The sequence below is a fragment of the Cryptomeria japonica genome, chromosome 6 (assembly GCF_030272615.1).
Source record: "Cryptomeria japonica chromosome 6, Sugi_1.0, whole genome shotgun sequence".
NCBI classification, from domain to species: Eukaryota; Viridiplantae; Streptophyta; class Pinopsida; order Cupressales; family Cupressaceae; genus Cryptomeria; species Cryptomeria japonica.
This window is the reverse complement of record NC_081410.1, coordinates 609,903,899-609,920,159: the sequence shown is the minus strand read 5'-3', so window position 1 is coordinate 609,920,159 and position 16,261 is coordinate 609,903,899. Positions and strand designations below refer to the sequence as shown.

At 33.0% G+C, this 16,261-nt stretch overlaps 1 protein-coding gene across 1 annotated transcript; it reads right to left on the bottom strand.

Moving 5' to 3' along the window:
• Positions 1–2,946: 2,946 nt before the first annotated feature.
• Positions 2,947–4,559, bottom strand: LOC131876741 (probable (S)-N-methylcoclaurine 3'-hydroxylase isozyme 2). The gene is made up of 2 exons (XM_059222210.1): positions 3,672–4,559; positions 2,947–3,579 (listed from the first exon to the last, which is right to left on the bottom strand). Exons 1-2 carry the CDS (start codon positions 4,557–4,559, stop codon positions 2,947–2,949), a joined length of 1,521 nt encoding a protein of 506 aa, XP_059078193.1.
• Positions 4,560–16,261: the final 11,702 nt, after the last annotated feature.

Below are 16,261 nucleotides of genomic sequence, written 5' to 3'. Positions count from 1 at the left end.
TAAAAATTGAAATTTCAAAATGATTATTCAACTTCCTAGCTATGTAATTATCTTAACATTTGTGTGGATTTTGTATAGTATTTGAAGTTTTCTTTCCCCTCTTAGCAATAAGAAGGTTTCAATTCTTAAGGCTAAAACTAAGATTCATTAAACCAAATAAAACCATATTTGTTAAAACTTTTGAGGAACCTTGAAAGCATATCACTTTAGCAATGGAGTCTAGGGCATGAATAGAAAGTGATGCACTGTTTGGAGCGTCCCTAGAAGTTACAGTTGTGTCATTTCATTGAATATGTGTATTTCCTGCTCCTTCTCCATGTAAGCTGATATTTGCTTTGGTTATACTAATAGTTATTTTTTCTCTGTTATCAATCAAGACACACAAATATTCATATGGTATTAAATGATAACATGTAAAAAATGTAAGGAGACCTTAAACCAGTGCACACCAATAAAAACTTGAAACATATTTATTCAGTCCAAGTTAAAAAGCGGCACTAGCAAGACAAGACATAGGATTTGGAAGCATGGGAATTTGCGTTGAAAACAGGGGAGTTCAATCTCCTCTTTCTGTATTGATTTTTAAGGACTTAAAGACTGAATTTTATATTTCTTTCAGTCTAAGGATCTCTATAGCAGATATTTAGTGTTAACCAAACTTGCTCCATTTCATCTCTCCCTTTGAGTATATGTAAATAATCTGCCCTTGCTATAAAGTTTCAATATAGTATTTGTGAATGTGCATCATGTTTAAAGCATTTATCTTAATGAAATTCCCAGGAAGAAGCTAATCTGTTCTTTCTATGTGGATAATAGTAGTTTTTCTTGTCTTTGTTGACTATTTTAAGGTGTGGGATTAAATAATTTTTCAAGACTGTGTGGATTGGTTGTCCATTCAGTTGGGCTACCCAGTGTTTGCATAAATTCTTTTTGATATAGTTGAATGTCAATTCATATATCTTTACCTGTGAGTTTAAATTCTACTGACAAATTGGCTTATGTTTGGATCATTCCACTGTAGATTCAATCAAAATGAACTGTTATTAATTCTGTTTAGCTCCATCTATATTTCAGATTTGAATTCAGAATTAAGATATCCATTTACAGAGTAAGTTGACAATTGATTTCTTCTGCATGGCTTTAACTTTAATAATAAGCATGATATTTTGCAGCAGTCTATTTTCACAAAGCCTAATTGCAATCCTAAAAGGCAAGTGCATTTAATTTGTGTTTTCAATGTTATACTTAGTTGTGATATTAACTTCAATCTAGTTAATCATGGGTTTATAAGTCAATCTCAGATTCTTCTTTTCATATATGTTTACGTTATCTGCTTGCTGATAATAGTTTAATTTCTTATCTTCAATCTTCTTTATGTTGTTGCAAATCCATTGCAAAATTGCCTGAGTTAACATGGCTTAGGTTTATCTCTTACTTTCTAGATAAGTCATATTGCTCTATCTTAAACTACTTCAAATTTTGTTTCAGTTTGATAGAATATCTATATTTCTTTCATCAATAGCCCTAGATTAGTTTCATACTTCATCCTCGATAATTTAGAAATGGTTTGTTAATGTTTTCTGCATTTAAAATGCCAGTAATTTATGGTCTTTTTATTCTTAATCGTTCTAGTCTTATTTTTCCTGCAAACCACATTATGCCAAAATAGGATTGGAAAAGGATAGGTTCAAATTGAATATTTCCTAGTGATGCTAGACAACTAACTTTGGGCAAGTACTATATTGTCATTTCACTCTACACGTTCATATTATACATTTTTGACAGAATCAATAAGTATTAAGAAAAACATGACAGCAGGAAAGCACCGTGCAGAGCATTGCACAACATTATGATTGTGAGCAGAAGCGGGTGTAATTGCATGTGACATTCCTGAAGGTTTGACTCTACACGTTCATATTCTACATTTTTGACAGAATCAATAAGTATTAAGAATAACATGACAACTGTATGCAGGCATTACACTTATATCTTTTCATTTAACACCAGAAATTGTTAGATTTATCAGTTGAACCAATCTATTGAAAGCAAATATCCTCTTAATGCAAGGATTTAGCAAGTTGATTTTACATAGGATGTTGTAGATGGATGTTCTTCTGAATTTCCATTCATTTCTCCCCCTTTCTGTGGACAAAAATAAAATGACTTATAGGGTAGTGGACACAAATAAAATGACATATAGGGTTTTTTCTATTTCTCTTAAGCTCATTGAGAAGGCCTGAAGAATCCCTCTTCTATCTTTACATATTCATGGAAGCACATCAAAGAGAACCCAATGAAGGCATGAAGAATTTATGTTGGATGATTGGAGAGATTATAGTCCAAACCTCATCAAACAAAAACAAAATTGTTCTGCCACTCTTTGGGCAGGAACTTCGCTGCAACTTCGCTGCTTTGCAGCTCTTGTTTAATAAGACAAGCTACAAGACATTATCTCAAAATTAAATTTACCAGTTGTATTTTTTATTTTGTAGCTACAAAACATTCAATAGAAGAAGGAAATAACAAATAATTCGATCGGATCCATAAGAAGATGATCTATAACATAAAAATATTTTCCACAAGCTTGTCTGTCACAAATTTGTGGGTCCACTATTAAGACAAACCAATGTTCAAAAAATAAATAAATCTTTCAAAGTATCAAATGGTAATTGTGACTACATATACATACCGTAATGTATAGTCAAACATCATGATGTCGATACAAAATATCTTTCATAAATCATATTAGTGGCAATACAAAGATGTCATCAATAAGTATAATATCAGTATCAAAAGAAGTCACATACAAGACGCATAGACATGAGCTATTACACATTTTTATGACATTTATTTGATGATTCTTTATAACATCTAATTCATAAATATACATCAAACTTGGTAAAAAAAACTAGTAGGTAATATTTACAAAGGCTCTAACATAATGTTTCAATACAAATGATTTGGTAATCTTGGTGTGGGGTTCGCATGCAATTCTATAGCCTTCTTCAATACTATCCCAAAGGTGTCACTCATGTTTATTTTCTCATGATTCATCCCTATTGGAAGTGTCCAATTGAATGAATGGATTAAGGAAGCAATAGTAAAATGAACCATTTGATGAGCCAAAGGAAGTCCTAAACATACTCTTCTTCCAGCTCCAAATGGTATCAGCTCAAAATCTTGTCCCTTATATTTCATCTTACTATACTCACCATTAAAAAACCTCTCTGGCATAAATTTTAAAGGTTCCTTCCAAATTTTAGGATCTCTTCCAATTGCCCACACATTCACAATCACCATGGCATGCTTGGGGATCATATACCCTACCACCTCACATGTGTTGTCTGCTCTATGGGGCAATGCCAAAGGAAGTGCTGGGTGTAGTCGAAACACTTCTTTCACTATAGCATGGAGATAAGGTAGATGATCTATGTCAGATTCTTCCACTTTTCGATTGAAACTAATTACCTCCTCTAATTCCTTTTGTGCTTGTCTCATTACATGAGGATTGGCAATCAGTTCCACCATAGCCCATTCTATTGTTGTTGTAGTAGTATCACTACCAGCCGACAAGAGTTCCTACATGATCATAAGAAAATGACTCATTAATAATAAATTTTCTTTTTTGTAAATAAAACACGAGTCAGAACAGGCGTTGAACAAAGACTCACCAAGAGTAAAGCCCTGATATTCACCAGAGTGAAATCATGGGCAGTCAGATCGAGCAGAATATCGAGAAAGTCCTTTTCCCTTGGAAGACCTACCCCTTGCCTCCTCGCCTCCAACCGCTCTTGTATGAATACATCTAAGTACTTATGTAGTCGTTTACTATGGACGGCCACACCACGGCTCACGCCTTGAGGGTCCAGGAACCTCAAAAACGGATAAAAGTCGGCCAAGTTGGGTTTTCCAGCCAACCTGAGCGACTCAGTAAAAGCGTTCCTCAATTCTGCAGAGTCTAGATTGTTGGGATCGAACAACTTCTTACTGAAGATGGCGTTGCTCATGAGATTGAGACCCTCGTAGAACACCAAATGTGCAATATTCAAACTCTTCCCCCTCTTGTCGAAGACCATTCGAATTGTCTGAGAGACTTGATCTCTTCTGAGATGTTGCAACGCTTGGAGTCTGGTGGGACTGAACAGCTCTGTGGTGGCAATTCGCCTCAACTTCCGCCAGTAATCTCCATACTGAGCAAAAGCAATTGAAGATTCATGGTGAGAAAGAATCTTTGCTGCTTCTATCAGAATCCGTCCTGCAAAATTCTGGTCGTGGGTTTTGAAGACCTCCTTTGCCATTTCAGAGGACGAAACAACCACAGCAGTTTTCATGCCGAGAGAGAGAGTCATGAGTGGGCCGTATTTCTGAGAAAGAGCCCACAAAGATTCATTCGGTTTCTTCCCCAGCTGAAGAATGTTTCCCACGATGGGCCAGGCAGGAGGTCCAGGAGGAAGATTTTCTCTTCTTTTCTTCTTTCTTCTGCGGATTAGATCTAATAAGAAATACGACAGCGTACTGCTTAGTAGCGCAGAAAGCCAAATCAACCATTGCTCTTCCATTGAATGAATTTCAGATCTACTTGGAAAGCAATGATTTCGTTTCCTTATATGGATTTCAGATCTCCTCAGATTAATCTGTCAGAAGACCTCATTTTCCCTTATAAAATTCATTTTCCTAAAATAATTTCGATGATACCAAGCACACCGTTCATGGAATCTGACAAAAATGTCATCCTCCCTGGCAAGAAACGTGGAATCCATTGTCATTTGTATATACCATAAACGTATATAAAACTAGTGATAGCTATGCATTTGAATTGTGATTAACAATATAATTCGATACACTCTAGAAAACTGTCTTTTAGGAGACATCATTGCTATGGGCTGTTATACTTTGCCCCTCGTAAAAAACAATAAATTAAATTTGATAGCTATTTATATAGAAATTGATAAAATGTTGGTATTATTTTGTATTGTTTAATACATATTATATAGAAGCTGATAAGTTGATAATAGTATTTAGTTTTTTTATGAATTTTTTAATTGCAATATCATATAGAAATGACAGTAATATTTAATAATTTTTAATTATAAAATGATGATAACATTTAACAATTTTTCTTATTATATTATAATACTAAAAGGTTATAATGTTTTTGATTAAGGAAAAAACAAGTTTTACATGGACTTGAAACCATAGAGTTTACAAGCCAGAAAAATTAAAACATTAAGAGTTCGTTGAATAAGAAAGCTGCCAGACAGAAAAAACAAAAAACAACAGCAACAAACTAAAAGCCAGCCAAAAACCAGCACAAAACACCAACCAGACTAACCTAACGTTTTAATTGTTTTAGCTACCTCAACCTCAAGGGTGTGCATATCCTAAGAAACCTTCCTCAATTCCTGTATTTCCAGCGGCAGAGCATCGACTTTCCTCTTCAAATTAGCTCTCATCCTTTTCAAAGGTCCATAGTCTTCCTTTGTGTTCTTGTCTTTGTCTGCTTCGAGGTCTACAAAAAGAGTCCCCTACTAGGTTTTTTCAAGGTTTTCCACCATAGTGCTCAAAGTAGAAGCAATTTATTTTACTACTTTATGGTTATATGCCATAATTGTGTTCATTGTACCATTGATCTTATCCATCTCCCCTTCCACATGCTTTATCTTTTTCTCATTTTCTTTTTTCATTTTTTCCATAAGCTCTATTGTCCTTTGGAGACATTCTGCCATCAAATTCTTCTCCTCCTCAATCCATTAAACACCATCATTCTAGGCATTGCCTTTTGTTTTCAAATCGTCCAGCTTACTGGAAACAACCCTATTCATTATGCTTAATTCCTTGATCTCATGAAAAACCCATTTTATCAAATGAAAATAATCAACTGCCTCATTTCTAGCAATAGCCAACATATCATCTGGAAACTCTCTATCAGATTTAAAATAATGATCTTCAGGGTTAAGATTACCAAGAAATCTTGGATGATTCTCCCTATCTGTAGCCGGGTGTGAAGTGTAGGAATCCTTTGTAACTTTAGGGGCTTCAGTGTTCTCATCTGGGGAATCCTTAGAATATGAGACCATTTTTTTCTCAAAGATGTCCTTTTCCCTTATTTGTACATCTTGAGGGGTGCCTTTGGGGGTTTTTATCGCAACTTCTTTCTTACCTAAGGGTTTTCTCTGTTTTATTTTCTTGGATGCCTTCTTCAAAGAAGGAGTCTCTTCCTCTTCCCAATTAGAACCCGAATTCTCATTATCCTCAAAGAAACTAACATCTATGTCATACCCTTCAGAGGCCGAGGTGGGATTATAGGGGGGGGGGGGGGGATTTTGCTAAAGTGCTCATGAATTAGCCTGATGAGGCTTGCATGCATGACGGGGTTCTTCCTATACTCCTTTATGCTAAAAGGTTATAATGTTGATATTGTGTATTTTCATTAAAATTTATCATGGTTTGTAGTTGTTATGATTATCTAAAGTTGTCTCATTGATGAGGCTCTAGAAATCTAGTCTAGGCTACTATAGATATTTGCAATAGGTATTGATTTTTGTTCAACAATACTATAGTTTTCATAGGCATTTCATTTCAAGTTTTTATATCTATTGTGGTTGCATGTAACATTTGTATCTATTATAAATATGTTTGGTAAATTGTTAAACCCAGTTTTTGATAATTTATTAATTGATCTCAAAATTTTGGCTATTTATATACTTCCAAAAGATTGAAATTAATTTTTTGGTAGTGTTCTATTATAATCCATAATTAACAAATTGAGGTTTTTACAGTTCTCCTAGAGTATATATCTAAAAACGGGGTCATTCCTTCATCCCCTTAGACACACCTTCTATCTCATTGTACACTCTCCCAAAAGGAGGAAGAGAAACGAAAGGATGACATGAAATATTCATCCAAATCACCTACGCCCAATTAACCATCATTAGGAAAGATATATGCATGGAGAGTCAATAAAATATTAGTTATATTTTCCCCAATTTTTTTTTTTTAAGAACAATATGGACATCCAATATGATATGATATAAGTTAAAACAAATATCAATTAACTACATCAATTCAAGGCATGTAAGGATATCAAAATTTTGATATCATAGATGAACTAGGTAGTATATAATTACCACATATAACAAATATAATGAATAGTGAAGCCAAACCACTACTATATTCTAAAATTATAAGTCACGATGTGTACATCCCATAACACATAGACAACTACCTATAATAAATAACCATCCCACTAACCTTAGTCGTGATGAATGGTATGACTTAAGTATTTCATGGAAACCTGTGCTCTCTAGTATCGAAAAACTTTTGTCAACCCCTCCATTGACCACCTCAACCCCCTCTTGGTGTAGCCCTATTTTTGCTTCATCCCTCCCCCTCTTGTCGCCACTCTCCTCTCCCATCATGGCCTTGTTGAGGTGAGCCCCTAGGATTCCCTCCTCCTTGTCTTTTGTTTCCCCTTGCTCTCCATTTTGTGGGTTCCTTTGTCTCACTGCTATTAGGTCCCCCACTTTCCCCTTCTCTTAGTTGTAGCTGGTTTTTGTCTTTTCTATTCCCCCCTTTTTTCTCTAATATTTAATGTTACTTTATTTCTTTTTTCTTTTTAGGCTCTCTCTTATTTTTGATGAATAGGCCTTCTCTATTAATTAAAAATATTAAAGTACATATTCACAAAAAAAGGTCAGGGATACAAGATCACCTTGTGAGAGTCACATGGCCAGAGGATGGAATCAAAAATTAAAGCTATTCATCAAAAAACTTCCCGAAGTAGCCAAAGCAGAGGCAGCCGAGGGAGGAGGCTATCTCTTTTATCTTTCTCTATTTTTCTATTTTTTTAAAATTTCATTCTTGTTCTCTGTAGTGTTCTTTTGTTTATGTATGTTCATTCTTTTTATCTTTCTCTGGTTTTACTTTTTCTTAGTTTTATTAATTTTTTGACTTTTTAATTTATTCATTTTTAATTGAGTTCAATTATCTCACTTCATAGAACTTTTATCTCATTTCTTTTCTTTTTAGTGTTTTCTGTCTTTATATTATTATGACATACCATATTAGTAACATGCTCGTTTTATACTATATTAGGTTGTATGGTTATTTTAGCTCATTTTTAAAACTTTTTCTCTATTTTTTTGGTTTCTCTAGCTTTATTTGCATACACATTTTTATCCTGTTTATATTATTTAGTTGGTGTTTTTTCCTTGTTTCTTTGTTTGTTGGTTTTTGTAATTGACAAATATTTTTAGTCTCATTTATTTTTGTCCTATTTTTGTATTTTTGAATTATTGGTTGTCTTTACTTGTTTATATATATATATATATATTCCTTTTATTTATTTGTTTTTTTAATTTGTTTATTGGTTTATTATTTTCTAGTGTTTCTATATACGTTAATTGTCCTCTCTTGTCCTATCCTTGTACATCATGCACTTTCTTCCTCCATCCTTCCCCTTTCTTTTCATTCCACTCAAGTCTGCAACTAACTCAATTTTAATCTCCTTATACAATCTATCATTTTGATTATGGATCATAGAGTGTGATCTGAAATGTTGATGAAAAAATATACATACAATCTAATCTAGAATCTGCTACAATAATATAATTCATGTATTGTGGAAATCTACTAACAATAACCACCTATAATGCTAATACAAAATATCATTGATAAATTATACTGATTGAAAGAGAAAACATCATTGATAAGTATGATATTAGTAATGAAAGAAAGTGAAACAAACATACATGACATTTAGGCATTTCACATTATGCATTTTCATAATATTAATTTAATAATTCATAATATCACTTCACATAAACTTACACCAAACCCTGTAATATAGCTATTAAGTCATATTTTCAGGAGAAAATTTGCATCATAAATTTATTCTAATATAGATGATTTTGTAATCTTGGTGTGGGGATTACATGAAATTCTATAGCCTTCTTCAATATTGTTCCAAATGTGTCTTTCATGTCTATTTTTTGATAATTCATACCTATTAGAAGGTTCCAATCAAATGAACGGATTAAAGAAGCAATAGTAAAATGAACCATTTGATGAGCCAAAGGAAGTCCTAAGCATATTCTTCTTCTAGCTCCAAATGGTATCAACTTAAAATCTTGTCCCTTATACTCAAGCTTACTATTCTCACAATTAAAAAACCTCTCTGGCATAAATTTAAAAGGTTCCTTCCAATTCTTAGGATCCCTTCCAATTGCTCATACGTTCACAATCACTTGTGTGTCCTTGGGTATCAAATACCCCACTACTTCACACAAGTTATCTACTTTTGTGAGGAACTACCAAAGAATGTGTTGGGTGTAGTCGAAACACTTCTTTCACTATAGTGTGGAGATAAGGTAGATGGTTTATGTTAGATTCTTCCACCTTTTTGTTGAGGCTAACTTAGATTCTTCCACCTTTTTGTTGAGGCTAACTACCTCTTTTAATTATTTTTGTCCTTGTTTCATTACTTGAGGATTGGCAATCAATTTCACCATAACCCATTTTGTTGTTGTAGTAGTAGTGTCACTACCAACAACCAAAAATTCCTACATGATCATAAAGAAGGGATCCATCAACCATACAAATTTATATTTTATTGAAAATGAAAAATATGAGTTAAAGTGTGCATTGAACAACAAACTGATTCGTAGAACTAAAAGAAATTGCTTAGTGGAGCTATCTACCTTTTCTTACTCCTAAAAAATTAAACAAGCATACATGTTTTAGTTTTTTATTATATAAGAAAAAATTAAACAAACATATATGATATAGTTACATATATCCAATTAAACATTTAATTTTTATTTTATTATGACTTAAGGCTAGAGAATTACTTATTGTGGAGATGCTATGGTTGGTTATGTGTACTCTATTTATAAATCAAATAATTTAATATCAAATAGTCTATAACAGTTTTATAATTAATTTATATAGAAAATAATTAATAATTATCTTATTTTTTTCGAAAGTTTTTTCTTTTCTTATTAAACTATTTAATATTAAAAAATAACCATTGAGTTGAGGCCCTGTACATCAATAAATTATCTTTTGTTTTATGATGTTGCTATTAGGATTCAACTGTGTAGTTTTTGAGTCAAACTCATTGATGCATATTTCATAAGTAGTGGTTCACAAGAACCCATCTCTCATGAGAATGAATGGTCCACTTAGCACTCATTGCATCTAGGTGATACTTATAGAATGTTACTCATTTGTATTTGTTAAAAGTTATGACATTTAGATTGAATATATCTAGATTATATGGCCAACCTTAAACCGCACACACTAAGCAATATATTAAGCCTAGACAACTCTAAGTGTTTAACACTTTTAAACCTAGAAGTGTGTTCTTAGTGTGACCACACACCTTAAGCAACATATTAAGCCTAGAAAACGTTAGTCAACTTTCAATGTTTAACACTTTTAAGCCTAGAAGTGTAAACTTGGTGTCTGTGATTTAAGACGTTCCAGATTATACTACATAATCATTTTTCTTCATTGATATTTTAGATCTATCTATTATCAAGATGACCAAGCAAAACAATCAAGATCTCTTACACACTCATATTTATCTCGATAATAGATTATGATCTCTTTCTTGCTCATCCTAATCATAATAGATCATGAAGTTGATTTGAAAAACTAAGAAAATATGTAATTATGAACATTAGCATGAATTGTGAAAACCTAATAGCACTTATTATGCAATTACTTACCAAAACTAAAACCCTAAAATGCACTTATTATGCAATTACTTACCAAAACTAAAACCCTAAAACCTTGACATTCACCACAGTGAAATCATTTTCACTGTGACTCAATGGGACTCTATGGTACTCTAGCAGCAATACGTTAAAGATCTGAATAAATATATGAATATTATATGTATAAAAATCATTTTCCTAAAATGATTTCGTTTATACCAAGGATACCAAAAAAATCGTGATCTATCAAAAGACGTCATTTTTTCTGAGATGAGTTTGTATATATAAAAATTTAAAGATACCAAACGCACCGTTCATGGCATCTGACAAAAACGTCCGCTTCCCTTGCATGAGACTTGTATATATAAAGACATATTTGGTAACCGCCATTGTCGTATGTATATATATAAATGTATTTGACAGTAATAGTGTATGTTCGACAATAAGTAATGTGTTTTATCTAACATGATCATGTTCCTTCTTATATTCTATTGTAATATAAATGTATTTGATAATAATAGTGCTATCTTTGATAATATCTTTGATGGAACATAATGATCATATATATTTTTTTATATATAAACATATTGGATAATGGTCAGTGTCAATTGTATATAAAAATGTATTTGATAATGACAACAATCATATGTATGTATGTATATGATAATAATAGTGGTAACTTTGGTCATAAAATTAATATCTTTGATGGAACACAATGATCATATTTGTATATGAATTAAATGAGCTTTATAATAATTGGTTTAAGGAATTATATTTGTCGAGGGTTTTGTAAATGGGATAGTAAGTTAAGTGGGATTGGTTTTGGGTGTAGATTTTGAGACACAGACAAATAAACACACTGCATCAATAAACAAAGGTAAACAATAAATTCATATTTTTTTTTACACTCACCAATATTATATTCATTCAACTTATGCCTAAATAGAGGTCTTTCTTAGACTTCTCCATTTTCATTACAAACTGCATTTCAAATCACAAGAAGAAAGTGTTTTATACAAAATCCATCTCAAATAACAAGAAGATTGTATTTTATACAACTCATAGCCCTTAAAACAAACTATAACACAAACATAAAAAATAGCAAAGACAACTATTAAAAGGATCTCTTAATATACACATTATTATGCATTTCATACATAGTTTTAAACTAGCAAATAAACTTCCACTCATGGATTATTGGTTCACCTTTCTAGCATTGGGAGAAACTCCATGATTAAGTATATTTGAATTGTAGTAGTATTAGGATATATGACCTCTTAAAAGTTCTAAATACTTCATCCTTCTTAGTATCATATGGATGCACTGAGTGCTGATTGAAGCATTCATGCTTATGAGAGATGAGCTCATGTGAACCACTACTCATGAAATATGAGTTAGTGAATATGAGTAATAAACTATGTAATTGAATATTGATTGAAAAAAATAATTTGTTACAATGAAAAAACACTCCTAGCAGTCATTAGATGAGCTTTAGGAGGTTTTTATTGAATGGTTCAAAAGGAAAAACATTTGCTAAAGGTTTTGTAAATTAATTATCAAGTTGATTAGGATTTATCTTAGATTAGACTCCATGGATGAATGCAATTGAGTCAAAGTAGTTCTAGGATGGATGATCCCCTAGGATGGAAGGTTTGCCACAATGGGCTAGGTAGGAGGTCGACGAGAAGATTTACTTTTCTTTTCTTCTTTCCTCTCCCTAGTAAATATAATAAGAAATAAACTAGCACTTTGATTACTAGCATAGAAATAAAAATCACCCATTGCTTTTCCATTGAATAAACTTAAGATTTGTTAAGAAAACTATGATTTTGTTTCCTCAAAAGATTTGTATACATACCAACTTGTACAACATTGCAAAATCTTAGTATAGTTGAAAAAATCTATAAATATATCAAGCACAAAGGGCTTTACCTCCATCTATACATTTGGCAATCCCTGATACACCTTCCATACAAAAGTGGCCCTACCCTTCATGAGGATGAAAACATAGGTCTAGGCTTAATTTCCATTTGAACTTGGTGTTTAGAACCTACATGACTCTAGTCAATTATACACTATAAGTACCTCCTAACTAGGATGACTTTCTGACTAGGTAGTGCATCTAGATCAATTGAGCTGACAAGCACATGCAAAATCCTATTCTACCTTGGCCAAAGATTTTATATAATTTCAAACCACAATGTACCTATAGTCATTGTTCACCACCCTCCCCGGCTTGTTACAATATTTCTCAAATTCTAGTTGAGTTGATAGGTTGAACATAACTAGTTCAATAGGCTAACATTGCAACTATTTACAACTTAAGGTATGTTGCCCAAAACTCAATTAGGTAAAATTTACACATATACAATTTTATAGTTTTAGTTCCTCTTCGTTACTTAATCCAAATTTCACACTTAGATAACTTTATAGTTACCATTCTCAACATGAATTATAATAGGAAAATCAATTAATTAATTATGCATATAAGTGAGTTCTTCTTTGCACATTACGTATGGTAGGTGCATCTCTTCCACCTAAATGCATAAATTCAAGTCCCTCCCCATACTAATATGATTAACAATCTTTCATTGAGCTTAATGTACCCACAACTATCTACTTTCCAAATTGACTAAAGCTTACCAACTTGGTGTAGGAGCACCTAGAGTCTAGTTATCATGTCAATTAGGTGTTTGAGACTTAGGAGTTGGGGATCATGTCATTTGATGCAATAAGGTCTTTTGAGACAATTTGCAATGTTATTTAATATTTTTAGGTCTATCTGTCAAATTTGGAGTCATAATTTGCAAGTTTGTAAAGTTGTTCAAAATTTGTCATTTTGTTGTCATAGAGATAGTTAAACCAATAAAGTGTCATTGTTGTAAAAAGTTGTCAATGTGGTCACTGGGATAGTTAACCCGATAAAGTGTCATTGTTGTAAAAATTTGTCGTCGGAATAGTTAACCCGATAAAGTGTCATTGGGATAGTTTTCTCTATCAGGTTTGGAAAATACTATTTAGCCGACTTTTGATGGCTATGCCGATAGACATCCAAATGCCTTGTTTGATATAGCTATGTCGAAATAGAGACATCGGGATAAGTTTATCAGAATTAAAATGATTACTTCGCATGTATTAGTTATTTTGATGGGTGATCAAGACCTCGGTTCGGGACTGCTATTTCAGAGTCGGTGTCCAACATCAAGATTTGCCAGTTCAGGATGGTTATTCCGATGTTAGTGTCTAGATTGAATTTTTCCAGATTTGGGAGTCGAGTAGTCATACCGCCTAAAGGTCTATTTGGATTGTGGGAAAGTTCAAATTTTGGTATAAATTGTATAAGACAACGGTTGGAAACAAATGATGCTATGTGAATTCTGAAAATTTGAATTTCTATAATCTGATTTGAAATCATTGAAAACTAACTGGAAGCTCATTTTCCCACAATTACTCTATTTTCTGCACATGTATGGTGTTGTATGGATCCAAATTTATTAGACAAACATATGTATGGATAAAGAATTAAATTACCTTCCATTTTGCTAGTGATTTGTATTTCTAATTCATTGGAGGAAGAAGTTATAGCAGTTTTTCACACAGTGACTTGGTTAGTCATGGTAACTAGGGTTTTTAATAACAATTAGACTAATTCTCCCTCCATGTCTTGCATCAAGTGGTATCAAATTTTAGGTTCTGATTGGGATTTTTGTGTGTGTGAAGTCTGAGTGGAAATAGTGATTGCATAGGAGGAGGGAAAGATGCCTCCCAAGGGAAGTGCAGTCCTCACAAAAGAGGTGAGGTCAGTCAAGGAGAACCAAGATGGTATGTTGGTCAGGATAGTAGCACTGGAAGAAACTTTGAGGAGAACTGGGGTTCCTAATGTGGACAGTGACCTGGAGGAAGAATAAGTAGGTGAGAAGGAGATTGAAGCTCCCCAAAATATACCCCAAGAGGAACAGTTGGGGCCGAAAGAGAAAAAGTTTCTAATGGTGCTCAAGGTTGTCAAAGGAGACCATTATGACATGAAATTGGACTTTCCAACGTATGGTGACAAGATGGATAATGAGGAGGTACTAGATTTAATAGATTCCCTTGATAACTATTTTGACTTCAAGGAGGTTTTAGAGGACCAAAAGGTGAAGCTGGGCAAGACCAAGTTGAAGGGGTCAACACTGACTTGGTGGAATTATACTCATTTAGAGAGATTGAGAAGAGGAAAGCCCAAGATTAATACTTGGGACAGAATGGTAGCAAAAGTGAAGGCCCAATTTCTACTGGGTGATTATGAGGTCCAAATTTTTAAGAGGTTGCAAAACTTAAAGCAAAAAGAAATGGATGTGATGACATTTACAAAGGAGTTTCATAAATTGAGCTTAAGGGTAGGGCACCATGAAGATGAAGTGGAAAAAATAGCAAGGTATATGATTGGGTTGATATATAGCATACAAGACAAATTGAGTCTAACTATGCCTAGGAGTGTAGAAGAATGTTTTAAACTGGCCACAAGAGCAAAAGAGAAGGTCAAGAGGAGGCAAGAGAAGGAGGCCAGAGGTAGAGGAAAGAACAATAAAGGAAGATGAGACTTTGGAGGAGGTAGAACACAATTGTAAAAGCATCAAGGGGAGACTAGTGGTCAACAAGAACAAACCAATGAGCAAAGAGGTACAATATATTTCCTATCAGTGAAAATAGGGGGGTTTTTAATTTGGGCTATGAAAAATACAGTATTTGGTGAAAATAGGGGGCTTTTAATTCGAGATGTGTATTAGAAAGGGGTGACAAAAAAGGAGTTTAGGGCAATATTTTTTGAAAATAGGTGGATTATTTAGTACACCATGAATGCAAGTGCTATAACCTAGGTTCACTAAGTGAAGCCCCCGTGTCCTTGTCCCGTTGTCAAATTGAACTTGTGTAGTGCATTTTATTAGAATTATGGAATCACTTTGTCAAATGCTTCTATTTCCTTTGAGGAATGTGCACTTTAGTAGTTAGATAAGCATCATTACAAAATGAATAAAGAAGCCCAAAAAGAAAAATATTTAATGTCTAACAATGAGAGCCTACTAGTGAGAAAAACAGAGGATTTGTATACATATTGCAATAGACAAAATATGGATGCGCATAGAGGGAACCAAAGGCCATTGAAACCTTGGATAGGATCTCTTATGTTGAATATAAATCTAAGTTTAAGGTAGGAGAAATAAATAAATGAAATGAATGTCACAATTAACCAAAGAAGGTCAATGGAACCTAAAACTCAAGCAATGCATTAAAAGTTGAGTTGTTCAATTATATAGGATTTAATCATAATATAATTCAATATATTCAGTAATAACATTGTTTTGTTTTCTATGGTTTGAATTTTATAATATTCTCTTTTAGATGTTTTGTTTTTTCAAAGTACTAGTAGAAGTATTAATACTCATAATACTCTTACCCTCCAGGCACGTTGAATCATAAGATTCATGTTACCATAAAATCATATAAATATTCTTAGTCTAAGGGATTTGCCCAAGCTTCATATTTATTATTTTTCCTTAAAA